Raw genomic sequence first — 14,037 nt, 5'->3', positions numbered from 1 at the left:
CATATCATTCCAAAATACATAATATCAGAAATTAGGCTATATGGACTTTACATTTAAAACAAAGAATACAATAAACATAAAATTATCTACGGGTTAAAGTAATATGGTTCCATATAACATATGAGATGAGAAAAACACAAGTTGATGAGAACTGTTCTATAAGAAATGTATTACTAAAGCTAAATTAGTTGGCCTTCCAATACTGGAGCATCTTTCCCCCCCCAAATGAAGTCTAAAACTCATGTATTAAACAGAATTCATATTAGTCAATTATATATGGCTCAGAAAAGTAAAACTTGTCAATGACTTATCTGCTGCTAAATTCTGAGTGTCAAGAATGACTACCATTAGAACGGCATTACTGGAATCAGGCTGGCATACAGTGATTCTTAAGAAGGTGAGTAAGAAAACAAAGAAGATGGCAGAAGACAGTACTGTGAGAATGAACCTATGTAGACGGCAGTGTGAGAACCTACCTGTGGTGCTGTGACTTTAGCTGTAAGGTTTCCAGCCTGCACATCAATCAACCATGCATATTCTAAAGAGTCACTTCCTAAGGGAAGACCTTCCGCTGAGAACATAGCATGTGCTCTCAGCTGGAGACCTGACAAATTGATGTGACCTTCTCTGAGTACTTCATCCACAGGTGGTCGCTGCTGAAAACAACAATAAGAAGTCTAAGAAAACACACTGTAATTTCTAGTTGCTTTATCCCCACCCCCCAGATATTAACAAAATTATGCTGACTTCAAAATTAACCTTGGGCATTTTGTGTTCAGCTGATATGGTACAGCATCTACACATCTATGGAGCCCACCACAAGGAAAGGTACTAAATCCTGAAAGTATGCAGCTCTCAGGCTGGTACATGAATGATAACAATTTAGTACTCTGACATGAAATGTAAGAGGTCAATCTTGTGGACTAGGAATCATGATATTAAAATACTCAAACGAAGAAGAAAACTGAGGAAAGACTATATAATCAAGAAGATGGGGAATGGAAGGAGGACCAAGATCTACACAGATTTTGAGGACTTTATAGACTTACTACCAAACACAAGTCTTTCAGAGAGAAATCTAAGACATTCAGAATTGTTTATAAGTCTTTTATCTAAGATTAAGTGTCTAAGATATAGTTAGAAAAACAAAGGATATATCCTAAAACAAAGTGTTCTTTGATACATTGGCTTCAAAAAACATTATTAAGAATACATATAGGTCTAGATGTATTCTAGTCCAGTGACAGAATTTTGCCTAGCATACACAAAGCCCTCAGTTTGATCCCTACTAACACACACACACACACACACACACACTGTCCATAAACACATGGACATTTTCCCATCTTTTCTATCATCTTTGTTCATTTATTATTACCTCCTGTAAGAACTTCACACAGCCTTCCAATATGTATTTTATCTTTTTGCTCCTACTCTACCAATAACCAAACTTATCTTTCAAAAATGCAAATATGATCATATTCTTGCCTCCAGAACTTATTACATGCTACCAAAGCACTATATACATCTGTATACTTTTTATACTTGAAATTATTTTAATTTCAAATTTTCCATATTATTTCTCCACCAAAATCACTTGGATAATGATCAAGTCTGTTTTGTTCCCTAAGAACCTCACTTTATTTAACAATGTAACACAAAAAGTGGAAGCTACTAACTAGCTAGACAGATCTCTTTTGTTGGGGCCTTCAACAATCAATATATGTTAAGACAGTTCACAAATATTTAGTAAACTATTACTACTATGGTTTTACTTTTGTGTATGTGTGTAGGTCCTATCATGAATTTAGTGTCCCTGCCTTGAAATACATTTATGAAAATGTACTTTTTAAAACATTTTTTAGGCCGGGCGGTGGTGGCGCACGCCTTTAATCCCAGCACTCGGGAGGCAGAGGCAGGTGGATCTTTGTGAGTTCAAGGTCTACAGAGCGAGATCCAGGAAAAGGCGCAAAGCTACACAGAGAAACCCTTTCTCAAAAAACCAAAAAAAAAAAAAAAAAAAAATTTAAAGACAAGGGCTAAATCTGTAAGTTTTCTACAAGAAATTTCAAATTATGACTGCAATAACTAGATGCTTTTTTCCTACAATCTCAATTTTACATGAACTGTATGACTTTATATAAAATGTATCTATTCTCTATGCCTTAACTCCTTTTATCAGAAAAAAATGCAAAAGAATAATCAATAAAAGTCTCTTCTGCAAAAAACTTCAGAATTTTCAACTTATCTGATTCATCAAAATAAGTACTATATTTTGAATGTTGTGCTTTGCATTACACTGTATTGAATTGAATCATAATTCCTAAAAAGATAGGTTCACAGCCCTGAAATTACCATAAAGTAAAAAGGTGTGTTGCTTTATAATTGTACATAGCAACCAGTATTTCACTTCAGATCCTTTACTTGAAAGCACTGAGTTAAGAGTAATGTTACCAGGAGTAAATAATGGCAGTTTGACTGGTTCATCTGTGAGCCTTGGGGAGAGTTACATTGTGAAGCTTCCTATCACAAAAGCACATTAAACAGTCTAGACAAACAAAAAAGAGCTTTCTTACTCTAACAGAATGTGAACAAGATAAATAGGTAAGTAAATTCCAAGAGGATGTACATGACACCCTTGCCTTTGGGAAGAAAGAGCAAGTTCAAATAATTTAGAAAACAGAACACCAACAGGACTTCTACAACTGCTTTCACATCTCCTTCCCATGAACTATTTTTCTAATTCTCAAATTATATTTTATAATTTCATTTCTCTATAAATTTGCTGTACTTCAATAATACAGGTAAATGTAAACCTTCATAATAAACTCACCAGAATGGTTTTTTGTATCTGATAAAGCCTTTTATGAATGAGATAATTAAAAGCTGAAGGATGATTTGGTACTCCAAAGAAACTAGAAATTCATCTAAGATTCGTAGAATTCACCCTAAGAGATTTGTTTCCCCTTTTATTAATTTCTTCAAGGCTAACAAGAAACTGAGATGGCCTTCCTTTCCTTTCCACAGACTTACCCCATAAATAAACCATCCGTAGTAACCCACTGATCACAGAAAAGAGGGGCAATGTTTTCTTCAAATTCTGTGACAAGTTAAAGCTTTATGCAAATGAGATCTCTGTGATGACAGTTCTGTCTCTTCCTTTTGGTGGTGTTCACATGAATACACATGTGATGAAATGATGCCAAACTATGAGCACATACCTATGTACTGTCTCAGACTGAAATACGATTATGTAAAAGTCTTATACTATGAAAGAATTTGGGTGGAAGGGGATATATACACGTGTTTTAAAATTTTATGGTACTGGTTAACAGAATTTATTTCCCTTCTATAAACATATCAGAAAGTCATGAACTATTCCGCTCCATTTCTAAAAGCAAAAGAAGTAAAACATAATTAGGTTCACATAAATAGAGAATTGCACAAAAGAAAAAATACGGACTCTTCAAACAACTCTTAAATGTCCACATTCATACAAAACTGCTACAGTGAAAATAAAAATCTAACTTTAAAAAAAAAAAACTACATATGGAAGCCAACACTGTTTTGATCCCATAAGTATTAGTAATAAATCTCTTAAGTCTTTACCATATGTCACTTTGACATTACCTGATAGTTATCACTGATAAACACATTCAGGGGTGACAAGACAAGTTGCAGCATGGTCTCCCTGAATCCTTTTTTCATTTCAAAACACAGTCTTTCCAAGAATGCTGTTGGGCACTCAGGACCATCAGTAGTTCCATGCTACAGTTAAACAAAACATCACCATCAAAACACAAACTTCAAAAATAACATTTACCATGATTAAGAGAATTTGATTCTTCAAAAGGAACAATCAGCACTACTAACCAAGCTAGCTATTCTGCCCCTCTTTTAACAACGTAAGAACTAGAAGTGACTTCTGCTATGCAATGGTGGTATATGACCTGGAGTCAGTCTGCAACACAATGCTCGAGAGTCCCCTATTCCCTGTATGGCCCTGGTCTGAAGCCCATGGCTCCTCAGAATAGTATGTCAGGCCCAGTCAGCTTCAACAGGCTTAAGGACAAGCTTCAAGTGAAGCAGAACCAAACCTACAACACAATTCCACCTCCAGAGTGTTGGGGAATATTATTTTAAGGTGTGTTATTTTGTTTATGTTGCATTTGTTTAACTCTATGAAGCTGTGTTACTGTGCCTGTCTAAAACACCTGATGATCTAATAAAGAACTGAACGGCCAATAGCAAGGCAGGAGAGAGAAACAGGCGAGGCTGGCAGGCAGAGAAAATAGAAGGAGAAATCTGGGAGGGGAAGAGAGAAGAGAAAGGAGCCAGAGAAGGAGGAGGACCCAGGGGCCAGCCACCCAGCTACAGAAAAAGAGTAAGATTTATAGAATTAAGATACTAGAAAAGTCCAAAGTCAAAAGGTAGATGGAATAAGTTAAGAAAAGCTGGCTAGAAACTAAGACAAGATAAGGCCAGGTATTTATAATTAAGAATAAGCCTCTCTGTGTGATTTATTTGGGAGCTGGGTGGTGGGCCCCTCAAAAGAACCAAAAAAACAACCAACAACACCAGAGTCAAGCCTGAACCTTCTTTGGGAGTGGGGGTCCTATGCAGCCAGAATGCCCTAAATTGGTTTGTGGACTCATGATAAAAGCTAAGACAATGTAAAGTTCTAGAATATCCACTAGATTACCACAACACATGTCATAGCAAAATATTCTAAAGTTATACAGCACAAGGAAGGAAGAACTTAAAAGAAAATAAACAAACAGCAAAAAAAAAAAAAAAATGAAATCACTGATGACCAAATAATTATATAATGAAGAAAAACGTAAAGAGATAACTTCAGAAGCTTTTGAATTTAAGTTTTTTCTTATGTGGGTATACCAAAGCACAAATATACAGTTTCCTGTAATACACAGATAACATAATATACCCCAGATCATTTTAATATTAAACACTTACCACAGGAAGACGCCCATGAACTTTATACAAATTAACAAGAACTGTAATATCCCAGGGACGTAAGGCAAGTGGATGAATGGACTTGGCTGAACTTTCATTTTCTTTTTTGTCATTGTCCACTCCAACAGCAGTCCACCCAGAACTGGAGGATGTTGACAGTGACAAAACAGGGCTTGAAATAACCTCTTCAAAATCCATATACATGTCATCTTCTCCAAAGTAGTTTTCCTGTAAATATTTTAAAAACAAGCTACCACTTAAAAGGTATGTAATAAATTTTCTATAAATATTTTTAAACAAGCTATCATTAATAAGAGACATACTTATGAGCCCTACTTTTAGATAATATGTATCTCTCTAAACTGCTGTATTTAATTAAAAGCATCAGGTCTACTTACAGCATATGAAAAAGTATTTTTCTTTTAGTAAATAAATATTCTACATCAAAATATGCAATATAGTAAAGCTCTTTGACAACTAACTAAAATGTACATCCTCAAAGAGACCTCTGAAGGTATGAAGGGCTCAATGGTTTTCAATCTTTGCTTCTCAGAGTTATGAGACAATGCCAGGGAAAAGTTTTGAGCAAGGCAGATCTAGTCACTGAAAATTAGTTTGGCTAAGTCCAATTAGATAAATATATAATTATACATTCCAGTTGTAATATTTATCAGAAATATTCAAAAGCTCTTAAGAATATCCAGCTTGTAGATGCAGAGATCCACAGCCAAGCACCAGGCCGAGCTCTAGGAGTCCAGTCAGAGAGGGAAGAGGGATTCTATGAGCAAGGAAAGGCGTCAAGATCATGATGGGGAAATGTACAGAGACAACTGAACCAAACTCTAGGATCTCATGAACTTTAGACCGACAGCTCTGGAACCTGCATGGGACCGGACTAGGCTCTCTGCATATAAGGGACAGTTGTGTAGCTTAGTCTGGTGGCAACGGGGTTAGGATCTATACCTGGTGCATTAGCTGGCTCTCTGGAACCCATTACCTACAGTGGGAAGCCTTGCCCAGTCTTCATGTAGGGGGAAGGGCCTTGGTCCTTTCTCAACTGAATATACCAGGCTTTACTGACTCCCCATGGGAGCCCTTACCCTTTTGGAGGAGGGGATGAGGGGTGGGCAGAGAGGGGGAAGATGGGGTGGGGGTAGGAGCAGGAGGAGAGAGGAGAGGGATCTATGATTGGCATGTAAAGTGAAAACAAAATTTTCTTAAATTAAAAAAAATATATCTAGCTTGTGCTGTTATTGAAATGCAAACATGCTTTACCAACAATTAACCAATTTCTTTTCACATAGTTCATTGATTTTTATTTTATACACAAGCATTATTATTCTGATTTCCTTACATTTGCAAATAAAAATTGTCTTAAGAAACAAATTTAGTTTTGAATGAAGTTCTTTTTTCCGACTATAAAGTTTCATTTTGCCTATTTGATCTGTGAGTATGAAAGAAAAGCTGTTAAGTATTATCACAGTTATATTGTTAAATGTGAGAACCAAGTCAGTATTTTGCCACAGCACCTTTTCCCAGGAAAGGATACTCTTTAAGCTCATATAAAATAGGAAGACTAAAATTAAAATTCCACTGCTACTGACTCAACTAGTACCTTTCCCTCTATTTTCTAGTGCTGTCCACCTCTAAATAATACAGATACAGTCTAAAACCTTGGTAACTGTCCTTATAAAACAAAAACAGAAACAAACTGAAGCATAAATAAAAAGATAAACACTGTGTTATATCTTAATTTCAACATTAAATTTCCTGTGTATGCATGTATGCTACATGTGCGTAGTATATAAATATATGGTGCATATACATTCAGAGGCCAGAGGAGGATGTCAGGTGTCTTCCTTAACTGCTCTTCTTATCCTTTGAGAACACAACCCCACTGAACTGCAGAATCACCATTCAACCAGGCTGGTTGGCCAATATGTTTCCCAGATCCACTTGTCTCTGACCCACACGCTAGTGTTACAGGCATATACAATCGCACATGGCTCTTTATATGATGCTCAAGGTTCCACTCAGGTGCTCATGCTTGCATAGCAAGTACTTTCACCCACCGAGCCATTTTCCGGGGCTCTATAATATTAAATTTATAAAAACTGAATGTGTTTACTGATCAAACTCAATTCAAACCATTATTTTTCTGTTTTTAAAACACATACCATCCCAGTCTTGGAGACAGGTTCAGCAGGTACGTGGCAGGCATGGAATCCAGACAAGTATGTAGCAGATAAAATTCCTTCAAGTGATTTTATCTGTAAATGGTATTTTGACCCAAACATCTGAGGCCCACCTTCCTACAAACCAACAACCAACCATTTTACCCAGTTATGACACATATGAACCACAAAAACTACCAGCATGGCACAGTAACTCTAAGGATGCAGTAGTGGCATGTATATCTCAGTGGTAACCAAGAGCACTCTAACTAGACGTAAGACCTACTCAACAAGAGGAAAACCATGCCTAGTACTGGAAACCTAGCTAATTATTTAGTGTTGTGAAGTCATGGATATTAGAAGAAAATCTACAACCACTATGAAACCAACATAATCCCTAACATTCTAAACATTTGTCCTTATGCCCAGAGATAAGTGTAGTCTTCACCCTTCATCAAGGAAACTTGACTTTGCAACAGATAGAGACCACTACAGAAAACCATAACTGATCAAAATATAGAGTTGTGAAGTCCAGTCCCAATAAATACATCTGCAAAACATTACCACACCTAAGGTTAAGGGAAAAATATCAGGGAATCTGCTGTGAGACTGTGTCTCCTGGTAATGTCAGAAACCACACCCAAGAAGTCTCACAAACTTGACTGCCTAAACATGAGCTAAACAAGGACAACACCAATGAACAGGCCAAAGTAAACAAAAAAAGCCCATGAGGCCTCAACCTCACAAAAAGATCTACAGGCAACTGAGGAATGCTAAGAACAGAAGAAATAGTCTTCTCCAGGGAAGGGCACACCAATTGGTCATATTTAGGAATGTATATGTATATACATACACATATATGCATACAATAACAATTGTTGAAATAAGACACGAATTTGAAAAACTAGGAGTAGTACTAGAAGGGGTTGTAGAGAGAAAAGGAAAGGTACAAATGTTGTAATTATAATCTCAAAAGAGAGAGAGAGACAGAGAGAAAAGTCAGCTATGCTGGCTCATCTAGTAATCTTAAGTACTTAGGAGACTGAGGCAGGAGGACTTCTGTGAGTTCAAAGACAGCTTAGGCTACAAGATGAGTTCCAGGCCAGCCTGGGCTACAGAAGGCTTTGTCTCACAAAAACAAACAAAAGTCCCTCCCCTGCCAAAACAAAGATAACAAGCAAATGGTAAAAGTGATTCACAAACTTCTGCCCAATTCTATTAAAAATATTTTAAATAAGGAACATATATATCACATAAAACTTTCATCCACAATTACTATTTGCTACTACTAACATGACTATAAAGAATAAGACTGTCTTCTTCATTAATGAAAAACAAAAAAGTAAATCAAGCTAAGTTTATTACTAGTATTATTAGCCAACCTTATGCCTTGACAGAAGAAATTAAGTCTTCACACAGATGTGAAGATTCAATGATTAAAATAACTTTGGGCTGACGCAGTTATGCTTTCCAACTTCCTTACTCTATTAAGTAGCTTTAGAGACTTTAAAGCATGCATCCTATACGTTCTTCTTAGACTTCCTTGTCATGTGATAAAGCTAGGACCAGTGTTTTTTGTAGATGTGACATCAGCTTTTCAAACATAATCAAATATAGAGGCTTTTGTATATATTATTTATAATTTCTTTGATAGTTAATTTGTATAACTAAGAAAAAAATCTCAGTTAAATGAATCTTTATACTTTTCATCTATATATGTGAATTTGATGTTTGATATATAAATGATATAGATAAAATTTATATCTGTATCATTTATATATATATAATTTAAAAAGTTTTAAAGTTTTAACATAGACAAGACACCAACAGAACAGATTACACATTAAAAAAAATAAGGTAAAGATATTAAGACAGAACATCATCTTATCAGCATGATACTATGCTTTCTAGTTCACAAAAGACAGAAACTTAAAGAATTACTACAAAAAAGCACTGAGTTCACTGGACTAGAGACATTTTTGCCTAAAATATTAAATGTATATTTAATATCAAATTATGCATTTTATAATCTCTTTTAGATATTTAAAACAAGCTCTAAGTTATTAGATGAATTCAAATTCTACAACAATTTTTAGTGCAAAACAAACTTTTGGTACCACAAAAAAAAAAAATCTGTATCAAAACACAAAATAGCAACAGGACAAAATTTTAGAGAAGTTATAAAGTATGATATTAAATCATACACTAATTTGTCTGTATTTTTGTTTGTTTTAGTCATATTCAAACACTGAGGCAGCAAATAATGAGAAAACTACAGAGACAAGGGAGGGAAAAGGGGACCCACCATCCTGGAGAGTGTCTGAAACCTCTCACCTGAGAGTCAGGAATGCCAGCACAATTAACTACATAGAAACATTCCCTGACACAGAGATATTTCAAATAAGAATGTTAATAGAGCAATGCTCTCTCTATGCTTGATGCCTAAGCATATACTGCCTTACTTATTTCCTATAAGTAAACCTGCAATTTTAATTTTATAGGCATTTCACAAACAGGACTATAAACTTTCTACAGTATTGTTTTGTTTATCTAAACACTATGCACAACCCTTGTCACCTATGGTTTTATCTTATCAGTTGCAATCAGATCTAAGGCAACTTGGAAACTACCTCAGGTCTCACTGACGTTCCTAGTAGCTCCTTAAAATTTTGGAAGCCACCTGTGATGGTTAATCTTCATTTCTACCTGATGAGACTTATAAATATAATGGAAATATATACCTTTGGGTTCATCTATGAGGGTATTTCCAGGAAAGTTTAACTGGACAGAAAAGACCTACCCTGAATGTGGGTAGCATCCATCTCCCTCTGCTTACTGACTAGAAGTAATGTGTCATAGGAAACTGTGGCCTGTGCAGCTACTTCTTTGGGCCTGACGAAGGCATGCACTCATGACAGAGTGGCTATAGTGACCTACAAAAGATCTTGGCATATAGCCAAAGCAACCAAATAAGCAGGATACAGTTCATAGATATGCCTGTGGTAATAGTAATGAGGCTACTAGCATTCACAGTGGAAGGGTGAGGGTCGTTACAAGACCCTCGGCTAAGACTCTGGCCCAGCTGCACATGGTTCTGGAGGGTGCTATAGAATATAGGATGTAGCAGGTTGATTAAGAGTGGGGAACAGTTAGTAGTGTAGCTGTTCATAACTAAAAATGCTAGAGGTGGGACTTCACAGTGGTGTAGCTACCTCTGAGTTCCCCATGCTTCTGTTAAGTAATCCCAGTACACTGATACACCAAGCCAGAGCTAGATGCAATCTTTGATCTTTTGGTGCCCTTTCTATCTGAAGGCAATAGCTTCATTGTCTCCCTAGAAAAAGTCATTTAAGAAATTCCCATTTAACTAAATATTCAATAACCAAATCTCTGCAGTTGTAAAACTGAAAAGGGGGGAGGGGAGCACTATAAAATTAGATCCACAAAATATCTTTGTCCCAAGTAACGCTACTGCTGTTAAAGAGAATATCTCTTTGATTATCAGATACAGTTTACATCCAACAGAAAAATAAATGGGAGATAGGGGAGCAAAACAAGGTTGCAATCTCCTGAGAAAAAGCAGTTTCATGGAATTCATACAACTGATGTTAGAAAGCTGCTCTAATCATAAACAACACTATTAGTTGTACAATAGGATCTGACAAGTTATAGCATTTATTAGAGATAATTAGATTTGATTATGACTTGTAGGAGCCATTTTTAAAACGTGATCTGAATATAAAAAGAGTAAAAATAACTTTTTTCCAAAAATAGCCCCTGGAATATTATGTGAATAATTATCCTACAGGCATCTAGAAATGGTATCCAACTGTGCAGTTAAACATTAGTGAAAAAGTTATGCCAAAAGGAAGCATCCCTGAATTTATTTTTCTTTCCAGAATACAATGTACATTTACTTAAAACTTATTTTGTTTACTCTGAGATAAATTAGTTTGTTTATAGAATATAGCTCCAAAGAAATCTTAGTCAATTGTGCTTAAGTATTGAGTGATACTTCTGTTATATTAGTTAAATATATTAAAACCTATCCATAGATCTGTCTCCCCTTCAACTTATTCCTTTAGCTTCTATGCCTCTAGCAACTACTACTAACTGGATGGCTGCATGTAGAAGAATGCAAATAGATTCACATCTACCACTCTGCACAAAACTCAACTCCAAATGATCAAGGACCTCAACATAAGGCCAGATATCCTGAATCTAATAGAAGACAAAGTAGGATACTCATTTTTAAAGGAAAAAATTTTCTGAACAGGACACTGGTAGCACAGGCACTAAGACCAACAATTAATAAATGGAACTTTATGAAACTGAAAAGCTTCTGTATGACAAAGGAGACCATCATTCAGACAAACTGGGAGGCAAGAGAATAGAAAAAGATCTTTAACAATTATAAACATGATAGAAGCTTAGTGTCTAGATTATAAAGAACTATAAAAGCTGTAAATCAAGAAAACAACTCAATTTAAAGATGAGGTACAAAACTAAACAATTTTCACAGGATGAAACACAATGGCTGAGAAACACTTTAAACATGTTCAACATTCTCAGCCATCAGGGAAATGCAAATTAAAATTATTTGAGATTTCATCTTATTGCAGTCAGAATGACCAAAATCAATAAAACAAATAACAGCTCATGCTGGTGAGGATATGAGATAAGGGGAACAACCATCCATTGCTGGTGGAAGTGCAAATTTGTACAATCACTATGGAAATCAGCATGGTGGTTACTCATAAGCTGTGAACAGATCTACCTCAAGATCCAGCTATACTACTCTTGAGCATATACCCAAAGGGCTCAACATCTTTCTACAGAGACACTTGTTCATTCATGGCCACTGCTGCTCTATTAATAAAAGCAAGAAATTGGAAAAGCATAGCTATCCATAAAATGTTGAATGAATAATAAAAATCTGATAAATTTACACAACAGAATAGTAGTCAGCTGTGTGTCTTTTTTGTTGTTGTTGTTTGTTTCTAGTTTTGTTCATTTGTTTTTTTTGAAAGAGAGAGAGAGAAAGAAAGAATATAAAGTAGGGATTGTAGGAAGGTAGGAAGGATCTAGGAGGAGTTCAGGGAGGGCAAACATAGAAAAAATATTTTAATAAAAAACCTAGGATTGGGGAAAAAAGTCTAGTAACAAACATAATACCTCAACAACAATTTAAATCATCCAACTAGCTGTTTCTTATGGCCCTAATTTTCTATTAGCACTGCTTAGCACATGTTTAAAATTTTTTCTTAATACCTTTATACACAAAAAGGCATTTAACAGAGGTCCATAAAGAGTTATCTGAGAATCTGGGGACAGTTCCATTTCTACATGAAGTTTATCAGGTGGAAGTTCTGAGGGATCAACAGGAGGGCGTGGTGAAGTAGATGGAGAAGAAACAACTCTCTCTGATGTTTTCTGAGCCGGCCTTAATACAGATAGCATTGTTTCTTCCATTTCTGACACTGGAATAAATTGATCGAGGTGGTAAGGTTAAGTATGCCAGGAAAAAATAAAATGACTTTTTAGAAGTTCAAGAAAATCGTAAGAAATTTCATTATGCTTATATAAAAATCAAATAATCATAATATTGTATCTGCAATATTTAACAAAAAACAAACCTGAAAGACCAATAATGAAGAAAGTAAAGAATTTCACTGAGATATGGAAAGAAATGCATAAATTAAAATTTATGAGAAGAATAAATGAAAAGCTCCCATTACATAAAACATTATAAATCCCTAAAATATAAATTGAGGTCACTTTTAGGCACTAACTATATCAAGGCATTAAAGTTGTTTTCACATAAATAGCTATTTAAATATGTGTGACATTAGATTTTGTAAGTATGAATAACTATGAAAACTGTTCTTTGATATGTAACAAATTGAAAAATACAAAAGTAAAATCACTTAATTCTTGAGTTCTTTTTCATACTGAGAAATGTAGCAAATTAGCTTTGACAATCCAGGAATACATGATAGTTGTAAAATTGCGTTAAAAACTAACATTTCATTCAATTAGTGTCATAAATACACTATATACCGCACTGTACTTTGTAGTCCAGCTTTGTTGTTTTTACTTTGGTAGACCTTGGAAAAAATATATCTCTTTAACTCTAAAATAAATATAAGTATATTACCTGTATCAGAGTGCTAATAAGGATTAAATGGGGTAATGTAAGTATGTAATCAAGGTAAAGTAACTTGATTCAGTTTCTGATATAGAGTAAATGCTCAATAAAAATTATATAATTATTCCAAAATAGTTAAAAGAATAAAATTAATATGTATTTGATAATATATGCCTGTCGATTAATTTTATCTTTTCTTTCTTCGATAAGTATCAACTAAAACAGCAGCTGTTTCAAAACCCAAATGATATTCAAGACACTTACATGACTGTTTTAGCTGTTCATCTGCTTTTTGTGGATAAATTGGATGCCAGGTATAATCAATGGTAAGCATGACACTTGGGACAGTCCAGCATTCAACCCAACCAGCCCTTCCAAATATAAACAACAAAAAAAATCTGTTTAAACACTTAATCTTTAATTGTATAAAAACAGTAGATGCTTATTATTTGAAAGTAACTTCTCTACCTACAAGCACAAAATACTCAGACCACTATTTTATGGCCTTACTTTTCCTGAGTAATGTTGCGCCATTTTGGTTTAACTGTTTTCTGGCCACTCTGACACTCAGCAGGAATACCAGTTTCAGGAACCATTTTATTTGGGTGACAATTCTTTACCAGCATAAATAATGAATATTTACTAGGGTGGCAATCTGGTAGAAATAAATGAAGATCAACATCTTCTCCCTAAAAAAAAATAATAATAAAAATCAGTACATAAATATGCTAGCACACTATC

General features: G+C 35.0%; 1 protein-coding gene and 1 long non-coding RNA gene across 10 annotated transcripts in view; one reads left to right on the top strand and one right to left on the bottom strand.

Annotated features, from left to right (window-relative positions):
* Positions 1-14,037, bottom strand: part of Bltp1 (bridge-like lipid transfer protein family member 1) — a 179,839-nt gene that overhangs the window by 120,030 nt on the left and 45,772 nt on the right. For all 7 annotated transcript variants that reach the window (XM_059265243.1, XM_059265244.1, XM_059265247.1 and 4 more), the window contains exons 18-23: positions 13,807-13,985; positions 13,561-13,667; positions 12,420-12,628; positions 4,975-5,202; positions 3,631-3,768; positions 477-656 (exon numbers count right to left, since the gene is read on the bottom strand). In XM_059265243.1, the coding sequence (XP_059121226.1) occupies positions 477-656; positions 3,631-3,768; positions 4,975-5,202; positions 12,420-12,628; positions 13,561-13,667; positions 13,807-13,985 (1,041 nt within the window). The remainder of the gene's footprint in view (positions 1-476; positions 657-3,630; positions 3,769-4,974; positions 5,203-12,419; positions 12,629-13,560; positions 13,668-13,806; positions 13,986-14,037) is intronic.
* LOC131912952 (uncharacterized) overlaps positions 4,267-14,037 on the top strand; it is a 53,757-nt gene continuing 43,986 nt past the window's right edge. For 2 of the 3 annotated variants that reach the window (XR_009379763.1, XR_009379762.1), the window contains exons 1-2: positions 4,267-4,384; positions 5,103-5,238. This is a non-coding gene — a long non-coding RNA (uncharacterized LOC131912952). Of the gene's footprint in view, positions 4,385-5,102; positions 5,239-11,233; positions 12,046-14,037 lie in introns of those variants that run through there. The other variant, XR_009379764.1, reaches the window with a different exon arrangement.

The sequence above is a fragment of the Peromyscus eremicus genome, chromosome 6 (genome assembly GCF_949786415.1).
Source record: "Peromyscus eremicus chromosome 6, PerEre_H2_v1, whole genome shotgun sequence".
NCBI lineage: Eukaryota > Metazoa > Chordata > Mammalia > Rodentia > Cricetidae > Peromyscus > Peromyscus eremicus.
This window is presented reverse-complemented; position numbering and strand designations above follow the sequence as displayed.